The sequence below is a fragment of the Lycorma delicatula genome, chromosome 11 (genome assembly GCF_047948215.1).
Source record: "Lycorma delicatula isolate Av1 chromosome 11, ASM4794821v1, whole genome shotgun sequence".
Classification (NCBI taxonomy): Eukaryota; Metazoa; Arthropoda; class Insecta; order Hemiptera; family Fulgoridae; genus Lycorma; species Lycorma delicatula.
Window position 1 is genome coordinate 71,272,492 of NC_134465.1, and position 16,381 is coordinate 71,288,872.

A 16,381-nucleotide genomic window follows, 5' to 3' on the forward strand; every position below is an offset into this window, starting at 1 on the left:
AAATTGATATAATCAAGAAGACTTACCTTCATCTTTGTCCAAGAAGATAAAAGAGGATCATAATGAAGACTATACGGTTGTTTGACAAAATCATCGCTATAATAATGTGGTAAAGCATTGTAAGAAGGATTAATTATTATTTTTGGTAAACAATATTTACCGTTAATCAGATCACCATTGCTGTTTTCACTATCTAAATTAACCCTGATATCCAAACACTGATCAAAATGACCCAATTGATAATTATCACCAGATAATATACCACTGGGAGACAAAGTAGATGAATCTAACACTAATAAAAAAGAATTAGTAATTATTTATCACACGGAAACAATGTGTAGGTGAAACATACATAGCCTACTGTCATCTAAATAGAAATACTTTTTAATTAGCAACTAAAATTAAACTTTAACATGTTACTGAATCTTGTAGAGACTATCAGTAATAATAAAAAAAAAAAATATTTTTATACATCCACTTAATATAATCAAATTATTTTTTGTCTAACTAATCTACATTGAAGTGATATATCAGTAGAAACTAAATCAATGCATTGTTTTAAGTTCTCTCATATGTAGTTTGTATCAATATATACTTCAGCTTAATATTTTTAAACAAAAATATTGAATTCTATTTATGGTTCTTGCACACCAAAAAAAATTAAAAAAATTTGTAATAAATCTGCAAATGCATAATTTTAAAATTTACAAAATGAATTTACCTAAAATTGCCTAATATATTTATGATTGGCAGAGGGAATCTTAACTTTCCTCCCTTATTTTAGGAAAAGTTATCTTCGATAGAATAAAGGTTTTTTTATTAAAAATTGTTTAGGCTTTTAATAAAAAATTCAGGTCATCCAATATCTTGCAATATTTCTTATTGGATCTGATTTTAAATAAGAAGGCTTACATTCACAAAAAAGTAATATAAGCCCTACAGCTCAAACAACAAAGCCTTCAGTTGACTAACTTAAAAGAAAAACCACACATGTTCAGAAAATAGTAATCCCTTTGTACAAAAATGGCTGAGGTACAGTGTAGGCTAACTCATCAAATGTTATTTATAATGTAATTGAGTATTTAAAAAAATAATAATATGAATAATTATACACTTTACTGTTTTATAGTAAATCAGTTTTATGGTAAATTATTTACTATACAACAATATTAATCTAAGATTATCTTTGAGAAAATATTACCTTGCAAGTAGCATTCAATCTACATCATTTGTAATAATTTGTAATAACTGCAATACTCTAAAACATTATTTAAACTTAACTATTATAATTTTCACAATGTTTCATACTTCAGGGATTACTATAATTGATTTCAGTATTTTCTGCCCCCCTTCCTAGCACTGTCACTCTTAACATTTGTAGTTGATGGATTTCAGAGTACCTTCATTCTTAAAAGTTGTTAAAAGTAGTTTTGAGAATGGAGGTACTCCAAAACGTGTCAACTATAAATGTTAGAATAACATGGTAGGAAGAGCAGAAAAATAATATTGAAATTAATTAACTATAATAATTACGATTAATTCTTGGAACTATGAGGTATTAATATTAATATTAGTTAGTATTGAAGTTTAGTACAATTTTTACTGTGCTCGGTATGGTTACAGTTTATTGCATTTATGCAAAAATATTTGTTATTAACTGTTAACATTTGTATAATGAATTTATTAGATAAATTATCACATTGTACAGTATATTTTATTATGTTAGAGGATAATGTATTATGAAGTTGTATTAATTTTATCTAAGATTATTTAAAATTTCAGGTTTTTCAGAAAATAATTTTTGTAAATGATGATGAAATATACAATTAACTCCTTTAAGTAAAAAATACAAGCTTGTTTAGTAATACTATTATTTTTATACATTACACAATGATACAACTAACATTATTTCTCGTTTTTATAACAACCACATTAGACAACTCAGGTTGAATGTTAACTAATTTACTGATGTTGATACTATATCCAAATTGCTTTTTATAAGTAAGCAATAACTTACTAAAAATTAATCTTAGAAAGGTATGATGGAAAAACTCTTTTTTTTAATTCTATAATTTTTTATCATAACGGTTGGAGTGAAAAAGTTAAGAATTGCACTATTTAAGAGAAACCATAATGTTATCTGTGTAACCGTATATTTTTTATCTAAATTAAAAATTTACATCCTCACCATACAGAAATTCACTTTCGCTAAAAGATTCACTAATATTTTTTTCGTTTATTTTTTTCTTACATTTTTATTCTATTATAACAAATCGAATGAATATGAAAGAGTACGTTCGAAACTCTTAATAACAAATTGACGTTAACTACATCTTAAACAGAATAAACCAAAATAAATGCCAAATATTTTTTATTCCTAGGTAATAATTTTTTTGTAACATTAGAAAAGTATTAAAACAATTATAATAAATCAAACTATACAACAAACAGCAGCGCGCACCAGGTTAAACACCCATGAACTTTGTTAAGTCCCAAGATAAGTTAGAACGTCATTAACGTAAAATTTGCCTGATATCATCGCCGTCGTTATTGGTAACAAATCCACAACTCTGCATAAATTTAACTTAAGTTTTTACTTTGATTATAATAACTAAAAATCGTAACAAAATATCAGAGGAAAACCAAGACGAGACGTTTGATAACAGCTTTGAGAACTGTTATAATATATTCGTCAACAGCTAATACAGAGTAAAAGAGATTTAATCAGCAGCGGTTAACGCGGGCTCGAGGTACTAGCAAGCGTTAAATGATGGTGTTCAATTTTTTTTTGTTAGAGAAAATATTTTCTTGATTAATTTCAGCTCTCTGTAATTTTAACATGCAGTTAATAATTTTACTAAATAACATACCGTAAATAACGCTTCAAAATCATCAAACAAACAAGTAGTTTAGGTAAAGTAATTAGCAGATTTTATGGTATATGGTAATTTGAATAATGTATTCTTATTTTACAATTTAAATAATAGATGATAAAATTATTTATACGTTGTAATAGAGAAAAATGAACTTTTTATTAGTCGAAATTGAAATGCATTCAGAAGCCAATTTGAAAAAAGACTGTAACCTTAAATTTTAAATATGATGTAACGATATTCATATTATAACTCATAGGGTTATATCTTTATCCTAACCTTGAGTGTTAAAAAACCAACTTCTTTAAAAAGGCAGTCAGTAAAATATTAACCTGTGTAATTAATTTTCAAATGATTTATTCAAGCTAAACATATGTTTAATTTTCTATTTAATCTCTTTTGTATGATTTTCATTCCAGACATTCTAATATGAAGAAATGCTTACTTTTGAAATGTAAATTTTTCGGTGTTTGTTGTTACCTCTTGTCTGTGACCTACACAGAAAAAACACTTCCTTTTGTAATAGAATAATAATAATTGCTGTAGCATCATGCAAACGACCAGAAAAAATGTAAGTAAGATTATTTTAGTATCATACCTATAAGAAGTATGAAATAAATTTCCTATAATTTTTTCTCAAATAATTAATATTCCAAGAAATAAGCAAAAAGTAATTATGTTGACAACATTAAAAATAATTTTATTAATAAACAGTAATGTGTTCTGTTAAAATTGGACTTCACTGATCTAAATATTTGCATGCATTCAAACGAAACAATTTTATTTTTATTTGAATATCCTTGTCCCATTTTAGTCTACTGGATATTCCTGAATGTATTTTCTAAGAAAACAGTATAAATAATTGATGTTTTATCTTTTGTAACAACTTATTACATAAGATAACTGTAACATGCAAGATAATAATAATAATGGAAACACAGTATGTAATAACATTCTACAAAAGCATGTTTACCTTATATCATGATACAACATCCATTTTCTCATGATAGTCAGCGATGAAAGTTATGTAAATTTAGTAATTTTTCAATGAAAAATTGAGCCAAATTTATTAAATATAATCTTCTAAAACAAGTGGAAATCTTTCACAGCTGTCATGAGTGTTGCTGCTTATCGTTCTGATAATAGCATTTGGTATTTCAGGTTTTATTTTCATGTCAAATGTAGAATAAAATTACTATAAATAAAAAGTATTTTAAACAGTATTGTAAAAATATTACTCAGGAGATAAAAATGGGTGAACTCATCGGTAGATCTTGTTGATTATTTTACTTACAGTATTTGATGTAATTTTGTTAATTGTAGCTTGTGTTAAGCCTTGAATTTAGTTACATAATTTGGTTATTGTTTTTTAGTTATTTGTTGGTATTTTAACACAGGAATCAGTTATATCAGTTTTATCGATGAGTTGTTTTGTGTTGCTTATGTATTAACTGTTTTCAAGTATTCGGTGCAATCTATGCCTTTAACTAGTTAGTGTATGGGTACAGCATTATAGTTGATGACAGGTCTAAACAATGTATCTTGTCTATGTTCTTGGAGTTGTGCTTTTAATATGACAGGGGGTGTATTTGTTTATAATTGTTTCAGTTGTTGCTTTATCTTAGTTTAAAATATTACTGTGTGATCAGATTTTTGTTCTTTTGTCATCTTATTAAACCGTTCTATGATTTTATCATTTAGTAAGCCATTATGCATTATTGTTGTGGAGTTTCCTTTGAAAGTCTTATGTAGGCTAGGTTATATTTGATTAATTTTTGTTTATATAGTACCACTAATTGCAACCTTTTACACCAATTTCATGCATGTACAGTTGCAGTGTTGTAACAGCTTATATTACATTATTCAAACATTGTTTTGATAAAAAAAATTACTATATATTATTATGTTTTATGACTTATAAAACATTTAAATGATTATGGAAAATTAAGATTTTTTTATCATATGAAAAGCAATATTTTAAATAAATTTACAAACACACTTTAAAAAATCTGATGTGGGCACCAAATGACTTCCTTGTATGCCTATTAAATTATATATACACATTTTTTTTTAAAATGAAAAGTACATAAAATTTTATTTCATTAATAATTTCTGATATTTTATCATATTTTTTTTTATTATGTTGAATTATTATTTATCGTAAAAAACTTTTGTACAGATGTTAATAATTATTAATAAATCATATTTAAATAAAAAAAAAAAAAAGTTAAAAAAAGGAGATGAAGTCTGATTCAAACTGATATGCCTTGTAAGATCCAAATATTTCATTAATTAAAATCTCATTTAGCTGTAATTTTGAAATCAATGAAAATAAGTATCACTTATGATATATCGTTGAAAAGCTCTCAATGAAGGCTTATTACTGCAGTTAAGAAAAAGTCCAAAACAATTTGGATTTTGGGATTTATTGAACACTTTTTGTTCAGCTGATTGCAGTCTAAAAGAAAGGTGTACAACTAAACTCTAAACCCAAAATTTCAACTTCATATGTCTAATCATTTTTGAGTTATGCAAAATACATATATAGGTACATACACACATAAATATGTACGTAGAGATATCACGCCGAGATTAGTCAAAATGGGTTCAGGGACGGTAAAAATGGATGTTCTGTTGAAATCTGAAAACCAAAATTTTTCGTGATCACAATACTTCCTTTACTCGTACAAGGAAGTAAAAATAGAAAAGTTTTTATATACCTTTTTAGACTTAATTTAACACAAATTATAAAAAAAAAAAAAAAATTAATATATGATTCATTTTTTGCATGTTTTTTATCCATAGTTAATTTTGATGGTATAGCCAAGAAAAAAAAAAATCAAAAATTGTTGGAAAATAATTACGCTAAAACGTTTTGCTTGCATTTTTCTTAGATTTATTTATTAATAATTATACAGAAATATTTTAAGGGAAAGAAATTAAAGAAAATAAATTTTTAAACATTTACTGGAGAAAGTATTTTTAATTTAGAAAAGTCTGCTCTCTCATGCTGTTGGTGAAACAATTTTTTTTTATTAAATTTAAACTTTTCTTCTTATTTTATTTTATATTCTCAATGTCTGTGTTGCAATTTGTTCAACTTGTGAACCATAAGCAAGTCCATGGCCCAATGGGATGAGGATGTGTTTGACATGTAAATGCGGTGTAGTCTTGTACAGATTCAGACCACTCTTAAAGTTTGTGGTTAATTGAATCCTAACCACAAAAATACACCGGTATTCATCAATTAGTTTTAAAATTCACATAAAATTAATTTACTAGAATTTGAATCTCGGAGCCTTCATCTTCAAAAATCAGCTGTTAAACAGCTGGTTTGCGACAACAATTTTACCACTAAATCAACCCAGTGGCTCAAACTTTCTTAGATAGAAGTCTTTACTGTGGGTTTCCTCCCAACTGATTGTTAAATAAGAATTAATATCTATTACAATATACATTTATTTATTTTTTTAATAATGTTAATAAACATATGATTTACTTACTTTGAACAGCCCATAATGTATTATTTTTCAAGTGTTCCTTGTATAATCTTACATGTTTTTTACACAATTCAGATATTTCATTCGATTCCAGATTTGGTGCAAATGCCCATAGTGCTTCCATTAATGGTTCAGCAATCCAATCGGCTGTTACTTTTTTATTATAATTGCTACTTTCATTATTATTACACTTAAATCTTTTTAATTCACATTTATCTCCATCTCTATTAATTGTTTTTATAGATTGATTTATTGAATAATCATTACCACTGTCACTGATCACAGAATTAATTAACATAATTAAAATTAATAACAAAAATAATTTTTTCATATCTATCACTAAATAATCTTTAATATTAAGAATTATTATGAATAAACGAGATGTTTCTATTCAAGATTATTAAGATAAATCGTACGCTGAACTGCAATAATTTTTCAAACAGAATGCAAATGCTAGGGGTTTTATCCCATTTCTTGCTGACTAGGCTAAAAAAAAGCGAACGGACGTGTACTGTTTTTATATACTAAACTTTGTTTTTTACCAAGGTCATACCATTTCATTTCCTTCTGTTTCTGTTAATGCCTCGCTAATCACTATTCGTATTTATTTCTTTCTGTCTTTATATCCACGCGTGCTCACGCACAATTATAAGAAAGTATATATTATTGGTTATTACGTAAATATTTCTTTCGATTTATCAGTCATTTGAACGGTTTGATATTGTTCCTCATTACTATTTTTTTGTGCTAATATTTTAATTTCGAAGTTTATTATTCCCTATTTTCCGTTTGTACATTTCAAGTTGTCATATTTTACCTTCTATAATAATTCTTATTAAACATAGGTGTCTTAATGGTATCTACATATATGTCTTAGTTTATCTTTCGACATTATTGTTACAAATTGCTCACCCGCCTATTTGTCTCCAGTTAAAAGATCTCTTCAGTTCGTACCGTCATATCAACCTACCCAATTTTTTCTAAATTTAAAAAACTCTTTTTCTTGCTTTTTTTGGCTTATGTTTCCTTACCATTTAGCATTTACAGTTGACGAATTTTTTATTTTAAAAAGTTATATCGATTTTCGTTTTAAAAATGGGTTAGTAAATGTTTGTTTCGGGCCAGTGAAGTGTGAATTGTTTTGATTGATTTTTTAGTAAATAAAACGTTTTAACATTTACTATTCTTTTATTCGTATATTTGTAAGTTGCAACCATATAAAAAAAATTTTATATAAAAAAATACATTCATTTGTATTAAATCAAATGAGGGGAAATCATTTGTTCTATTTAAAGCAATATAATAGCCTACGAGAATACTTACGTTTATTATTTTTTAATGAAATTCCGTTTACCAAACAATATACTGTTTTTATGGGATTTCAAATGATAGCCATTAATTAAATAAATCTTAGTTTTTTGTATACTTTATTTAATTTTTACTTTAATTACTTTAAATTCGTGCTCTAATATTTATCGATTAATGCTTTCAAAAAGTCATACAATTAATTATACGTAGATAACCATCCCGATTATCTACGTACATTTACATCAGTGTTGTTTTAGTAATTATTATTTTTCTGTATTGATATGAAATTATATCACTCATTTTTGTTCATTAAGTATTGTTTACTTCTTAAACTACTATACTCGTTCTTTCTCCATGGGTTTCATTTGATTTTCCTGTTAGATGCCGGTAAAATACTACTTTATTTTTTTAGGCAAACCGTTCCTGACTGGATCAGTAAAATGTATGATTTTTTTTGTTATCCGAATAAAATATTTATTTATTTAGAATTTCATTCAAATTTTAATTCTTGGATGTTTATTCGATACTAGTATACATGTTTTCTTATTCTGAAAACTCTCCTGTCTGTGAAGTGTGTAAAGCACCTGAAGTGCAATAGGCATCAATCAGAATTAATTTATTTTAGGGTAATGATGATCAGTGTACACAACTTTCCTGTGGTAATGTTCCATGTGGTAACTATTCAGTGTTGATGTTCCTGTGGTAAACAGAATTAAGGTGTCTTTTTCAGAGCTCAATATCACTTGCATTTCAGCAAGATGTACTTGTTAATATGCAGTCATATATTTGGTTCAGTGAAAAAGTCAATACAAAACTACTTCATTCCTTATTTTCCCTAATAAGTCTGAAATATCCAATTATCCTTTAACAATGATTATATCATTTTCGATAATGATTAGGGGCATTCAGGTTGCACGAAACCAATACGGTTATAATATTTTATGCGTATAACCGTGATTAATCTTTTCTCTTTGTTCCCCATCTAATTTCAGTGTTTTTTTGGGTTAAAAATTTAAAAACATTGCAAGTTGATTTAGATACTGAATAAGAAAATTAGTATAATAACTATACCTTCCAGTGTAAAATGATGATTTATAAATAAAAACGGCACTAAATACTTTGTACCTGTGTCAGTAAGGGAGAAATCAATAGTAACTATCACAGAAAAATGATAGCTACAGCTGTCTTGTAGCAGACCTGTGTTGTTACTTGATCTTTTACATTACCTTTTCTTCTCTGTGAAACTGATTGAGTAATAAAATATATCCATTCATAATTTTTTATGACTATTATGAGGTGACCAAGCGTTTCAAACTCATCAGCAAAGATATAGTGCATTTACATTAAATTAACACAAACCTGTTTTTACCGAAAAATCTTTACAATTCATTCATTAAAAGTCTTATTTTTATTTTCATAATAAACTTTTAAATATAAGAAACAAAAAAAAACTTTTCCAAATTTTTTTAAACTTTAGGGTCCTATCAGTGGGGCTTTTTATTGATTATAATGATTAATAAAAAAAATTTAATCAATATTTCTATATTTCAAATAAAATTTTTAATTTTGAGTGCTCACTTACTTAGTGGAGACAATTTATTAAACGTTTTTTTATAAAGTGATTCTTTATAAAAAAAATTACAAAATGGATTGTTTAAAAATATTGTAACAGTAAAAGTATTACTTTTATTATAGTAATGAACAAAATTGCTTTTTATTTTAGATATGGTTTATATTATAGAGGCCAAAACTATTTAAATTTTGATTATTTTAATGTAACAAAGAACAAAAAACAGAATACTATATTTCTTAGAGGTGGGGAATAAAAAAAAAAAAAAATTCTAAACATGTCCATATATAGGTTAACCTTAAAAATTTTGCTTAAATAAAGTTTTCTCTAAATCTAACATCAGCTCCTTCAATAATGGTTGAAACAAGAATGAAAAATGTTCAAAAACCTTTTCTGTGTTTAAGGTCCAGGACTTACAATTTTGGAAAATTATATACATTTATTAAAAGCCCTATGTATGATGCGTAAAATACTAAAACAAATTTTTTAAATATTAAACCCGAACAGAGCTAAGGTAAAAATAAAACACAGAAAAAATGTATATTTCAATTTTAAGAGTTGCGGGTTTGTAAAATCAAACCGTAACTTTTGAAACTGTTTATAAAAAAAGTGATTTTCATTCTAACTGTACAGTGTTTATTCAAGGCCTGTTAAATGCCGACTGTGATGTGACTGATTTTCAAAAAAAGTTTACAGTAAAAGATGCTGTCTATGCTATTGCACTGTCTTGGAACCAGGTAAAAAATACAACACTCCAAAAATGCTGGAGAAAACTTTGGCCAGCTGCAAACCCTGCATCTGACCTAACTCTACAGACTGATGAGGAAGAAAACCATCAAGACGCTCTGACCAAAGTTTTGGATGTCGTTAGAAGTGCTGACAATCCCTTGAAAAACCTGCCTGAAGATGAGGTAGAGGAGTAGCTCTAATCGACGAGAATGAGCCTGTTGAACAAGAACTAACCGATGAGGACATTATCAACATTGTAGTAAACCCTCAGCCTACTCAAAATCTTGAAGAAAGTGACTCAGATGCCGAAACGGAAGAAAAGGAAAAAAATCAGCTGGGCAGAAGCTGCAGAATCACTAAATAATTTTATCTCTTTTGCTGAGGCTAGTACTAGCTACAGTGCTTCAGAAAGTATTGATTTCATATCATTAGATATAAATTTTATACTAAACGCCAAAAGTCAAGAAAACAAAAAGACATTCTTGACTTTTTTAAATCTAAGTGAAATATGTTTTACAGTACGTGTACATACATTATATGAAAAGTAAAATGAACTTTGTTGTATGTATTTGCATACTGTATTTGTAGTTTAATTATTAACCTAATTGTTCTTATAATTACCGCCCGATAGACCGGAATTTTCGGTAGTCCGGCACCGAGCCGGTCCCGAACGTGCCGGATTATCGGACTTCTACTGTACTTGGAGAAAGTACAGTTTTATATTGTCTTAATTTCACATTTTTTAATAACAATCTTTTGTTGCAAATGTTTCTGGTAAGATAAAAAGCTATTTTCATTTTTTTCTGGTTCCGGTTTTTATTCCTTATTTTTTAAATACATTCAGGGTAATTATTTTTGCTAAATATTTCCATTTTTGAAATCTTTTGATTAATTCTTCTTCTGAAATTTTCATTATTGTTATTATTATTAAAATTTAGTATTTTATTTCTGCTATAGGTCAAAGCCTTTCATTATCTTCTACTCTAGTCACTGTGACCTTAATCTTACACAAACTGAATGTATCCTCTTTTCTCATATTTCATTCCAATTATACATGAAATTTAAAACATTTTGATCCAGCTTGCATTATTTAAATATCTTCTGCAGATCTACCTACGCTGTGTAGACAATCTTATTTTTCTTAAACTAAGATTAATCTGTGGGGAAGAATGTCTATGTTCTTAAACAACATTGATTTCAATACGTGTATGTTTGTTATTATAAGGGGTAGCTGAAATGTGATGCCATTATTCACAAATAAAAAGTGGTAGTAAATTGAAAAAAATAGGCATAAAAGTTCATTTTATTTGCTAAAAAACTTACATTTGTTTTTCCACATAGTTACCATTTATAGCTGCATATATCTACCAATGGTAAACCAGTTTTCTCATTTCATCAGTGAAGAATGTAGTGGTGGTCTTTCCTTGATCCACGACCTCACGTAATTCCTTCAGTTCATTATCCGTGGTGAAACAAATACCCTTAATTACTCTTCAATTGTAGAAATAAGTGAAAATTGAAGGGTGATAAATTTGGTGAGTGTGGAGGATGTGTAATAAGTTCTAATTGCAACTTCACAAGATCCTTGGGAAATATATACGATGTGTGGGGCTGAGCATTCAACAATCCATGGAGCATTGGCTCTGTGGATTGTAAAACATGATGCACACATTTCATAAGGTATTTTAACATCTTTAAAGATTACTCAGAAATTACTTTTGACCCAGCTACCAGTTGGTCAGTCATGTATACATGTGTGGAATGCCAGAACACTATCGAGAGAATTTTTTTTTGCAGAAGGTTGTGGTTTTGAATTTTTTTTATTGTGACAAAATATAATGCTGGTATTCCATTCTGTGCTGTTTTTCTTTTGGGTTGTAAGGTGATTGACAAGGATGTCAGTATTGTTTTTTATGCATTGACATAGCAGGCGTACTCGACTCCATGACAGTGGTGACTGTTATAGGATATGAGAGAGCACAGAATAATGAATTTTTGAGTGTTAATAGTAGAAAATTGAACTACAGACAGTTGCATCTGATGGTTTTTGCGACAATTTTTTCTCCCGTTATGTTCCAGTATGCATTACATTTTATTTGCTCCTTGTACATTATAATCTTGTATTATTGTTATTATTTGTTGCTCATGTAACCTGCATTTGAATGTTTTGCAGTCATTGATCACATATTTTATTGTAGTTCCTTGTAATAATAATTAGATCCTGATTTTCTCTGATTGTAAATCCTTCTGTTTCACTGTAGATGTTTCCTTTTCTTAGTCAAACATTGGAACAAATTGGATGCTTGTCTGTTTATCCATGGTTGGTCCAGATGGTCTTTCATTACTATGTTTGTAATAGGATTGTATGTTTGGTTTCTGAAACTTGAGCAATGTGGAAGCAGTTCTTTATGTATTATTGCTTTGCGAATGTTTCTAGTTTCTGCGAAATATTTTCCTAGGTTGTCTAACTGGTTGTAATTCAATTCACATTTTAGTCCTCTTGCTTCTTTTAGCTTGTCAAGTGTAAATGTGTTTATTATCAAGTGAATGTATTAGATCCCTGTTTGTAGAAATGTTATGAAGTTAGTGTCTAGGGCTGTTTGCTCCATTTTAAAACAAATGTGAGAATTGATATTGGATTTGTATTAACAGGTTTTATTTTAGTAGCTGTCAATTCTGATTTTAATATTTTAATTTACATTTTTATTTTTGTTTGGTTCTTTTTTTTTTGTTACATGTTCTATTTCTATTGTCTCATATATATTAAGCATTTGTAACAATCTAAGGCGATTCTATTCTTTCTGTGTCCTTACTATCTTTCATCTTTTTATATGTTTGCTTCTTTTGTTTTCTTTTGATGTTGATTTTCAATTTATTTATTCTAAAAAGAAAATTTTTCTTATTAATTTAATTTATTTATTTATGTTTTTGTTATTTAAATAGATCATTCAGTAATTTATTTGTTGATGAAGCTATTCTGAAATTTTAATAAAGAAGGTGTTCAATATCTATAAATGAAGGCCTGTGATGTAACCATAATTAGTGTTATTGGGATTGTGAGATAATGGGTTCAGAGTGAGGCAGAGCCAGAGGGCACTTAAGGAGGAGTTTCTTCTAGAAACTTCCTCATCTGATTGGTTCAGGGTTTTTTGATTTTTTTGATATTATGTCTTCAACATTTCTTGAAATTACAATGTACCAACAAACTTTCATCATAGTTTTAAGAAAAAAATGTCTACCGATAGCCACTTCTCATTTTTTGAAAACTATTTTAAATTGCATAGATATCAAATATATTCTATTTAAATTTTCTGCAAATTCAGTAAAGCATTTGATTTAGTTCCACATTTTTTACTGAAAAACTTAGTAGCTGTGGTATACTATTTGTTTTTTTCCTAAATAGTATTTTATTAGGTAATATCCATAGAACAGAAGTAACACAAATTAGTTATCTGGAATTCATTCTTTGAGTGATTCATTGAACAGCTGATAATTTAATAAAGTGGTAGCCAAAGGAAAAGCCTGTATGTTGTAAATCGATGAATAACCCTTACAGCATTTATCAGACCATGTAGGACACATTCAAATCCATTAGTTTACTGCAAAACAGAAATTTCAATTTACAAATCCCCTGATAGATCTGTATAACTTGTCAAAACGCTCAGATTTAATCCTTTAATGGAATCAAAGTTATATGAACTGTTTGTTTTTCTTTCTATAACCAACAAGCTCCAGTGATTTCTTTTTGATGAAACGTCTTGCGAACCATTATTTTCATGAAATACCATCATTGTATTCTAATCAGAATAAAAATAATATCATCTGTGTTTTTCAGAGATTGTTGTCTGACAGACAGTTATCACTTACAAGGACTGACAACATAAACGTCACTTATAAAGAATGTTATTTCTCTCATTACATTACCTCTAAATTTCTGAAAAATTCTATCGTACATCTATTTATTTTTGGATGATGATCCATCACCATTATTTTTCCTAATTTATATTAAAAATACATAGTTGTTTCATCATAAGAGGGTAGGAGATTTTTACCAAAAGTATTAGTTGAATAAGCAAGAACCAGTGAAATATAAACTTCCTTATTTATGAACTAATGTCTCTATTTTAATATAAAACAGTTCAAAAATGTTTTATTTATTTTCATTAGAAACATAAAATATTGATCAATTATAGATTCATAATATGTTAAGATGAGTGTTTATAGTGTATTAAAAACTTCAAGCATAGCCAGGATTGAAACAGGTAGCATCTTCTAATTATAGAAGATGAAGAAAGATGTCACCTTTAGATATAGTGAAGATGCTACCAGTTTGTCATAGAGGCAACTATAGAAGAGAACACAGTAAATACAAGTAATTTTAGGTAAGTTTCTAAGAAGCATTATACAAAAGAGATTGAGCTAGAAATGCTTTAGTAAGAGAATGTAGAATACTACAGGAGAGAACTGAACAGGTAGATGAAAATAGTTTGGGGGCACACACAAAGAATGCCAAGTGAAGAAGCAGCAAAAGAAAATCTTAATCTAAATTTAATTGGAAGAAGATGTTGGGGAAATCTTAATAAAAATATATGGTTAGATTGTTAAAGGAACACCTGAAAAGAGTACAGCAGCAGAGAAAATTTTCAGGTTGGAATGCTGAAGAGAATAAGTGGAGTTTCATAAGAAGCAGTTTGATCTGATAACCATTAATTTATGGAAAGTATGAATTGTGATGACTCAATAGTTTACATTTAAAATATTAGATTTTTAATTCTGTTTTCTAAATTTTCATTTGAATATTTCATTAACTTCCAAATTCTTCTCTCATATTATTGATTTAAGATTTTTTTTTCAGTTTAACAATATCAGATGCGGTTTCAGCCGCATCTACTTCACTAATTATATTTTTCAAATTTTCCTCATTTTATTAGATTACTGGCCAAAATATGCCAATTTTTATTCTTTCACTTTATGAGTTTAACTGTAAATTTTTATTACTATTATAAACAATTACCAAGCACTATGTAACTGTTCTTTATGTCTAACCACTGATCCCTCTTCTATAAATGAAAAATTTTGAATAATTTTGTGGAATTTCAAAATATATGTAAATTAGCGGTTAGGTTTTTTACTTCTTAATGAATAAGGGTTTCCTTCGTTATAAATGTAAAGTAGATCATCGTTTAAATTTATACTTTCTTTTTCTTGTTTAGCCTCCGGTAACTACCGTTTAGATAATACTTCAGAGGATGATATGTATGAGTGTGAATGAAGTGTAGTCTTGTACATTCTCAGTTCGACCATTCCTGAGATGTGTGGTTAATTGAAAACCCAACCACCAAAGAACACCGGTATCCACGATCTAGTATTCAAGTCCGTGTAAAAATATCTGGCTTTACTAGGACTTGAACGCTGGAACTCTCGACTTCCAAATCAGCTGATTTGGGAAGACGCGTTCACCACTAGACCAACCCGGTGGGTTGTTTAAATTTATACTGGAATCATAATAAGATGTATGCATTTTAATTAGATGATTATGGTATGCTCTAATATATGCTATTTACTCAGTTGTTTTAAAAGCTTCTTTTAGCTTCTCCCACAGCATTAAAAATAATGCTTTTACTCTTTACAAAGAGGTTGCTTTAAATTAAAAATTAATTTAAAACAACCTTCTTAATGACTTTATTTTTAGTTTTGATCTGCAGTCATTCAACATATTAATATACTTAGTACTTCATTAGGTTTTGTTGCATCAGATAATAATCACTACCTATATCATCTTTGTAAGATGAACGTTAATAGAGAATTTTGGAATAACCTTTTTTTTTATTTAGCAGTCACTAAATTAAATTGAATTTCAATAAAATAAAGTAATATCTTAATTTAATAAGTTAGTTATGATAAGTAAGAGTACAAAAAATAAAACAAATCTTACCTGACAAGTTCACAAAAATTTGTAATTTATTTATTTAAATACTAGCTGCCCTGTCTACCCAGAACCAGGACCCTCAGAGCCCAGGTTGGCCCTGGCAAACCCCGAAGCCAACTTAGGGGCTCCTTGGGGCTTTATGGGACCATGGGGTCTATCCAAGGGCTACAGAGCTTACTTTACTCACCATTCCTGTGTTGTAAGGGAACAGCACCTTGGACACCTGCAGAGCTCGCTTTGGTCGCCATTCCCGTCCACCTAGAGGGTTCCTCCCCAGGGCTCCCTGGACCTCCACACTGTTTGTTATCCTCATGATTGTGAGAAGACAGGAATAGTGTCTATGGTAACTAAAGAACACACTCCTTTGACAATGAAAAATTCATAACTTATTTCTTTGCCATGAAGGCAAAAATATGATATTGAAGTAAACGGATTAATCTTTTTTCCCTTAAGGAATATCTATTATAATTTA

The 16,381-nt window shown here is 28.3% G+C and overlaps 1 protein-coding gene across 1 annotated transcript in view; it reads right to left on the reverse strand.

Moving 5' to 3' along the window:
* Positions 1-13,768, reverse strand: part of LOC142331969 (nose resistant to fluoxetine protein 6-like) — a 51,576-nt gene extending 37,808 nt beyond the window's left edge. Inside the window, exons 1-3 of the mRNA XM_075378018.1 lie at positions 13,605-13,768; positions 6,377-6,648; positions 27-292 (exon numbers count right to left, since the gene is read on the reverse strand). Coding sequence (XP_075234133.1) covers positions 27-292; positions 6,377-6,648; positions 13,605-13,768 — 702 coding nt within the window. The remainder of the gene's footprint in view (positions 1-26; positions 293-6,376; positions 6,649-13,604) is intronic.
* Positions 13,769-16,381: the final 2,613 nt, after the last annotated feature.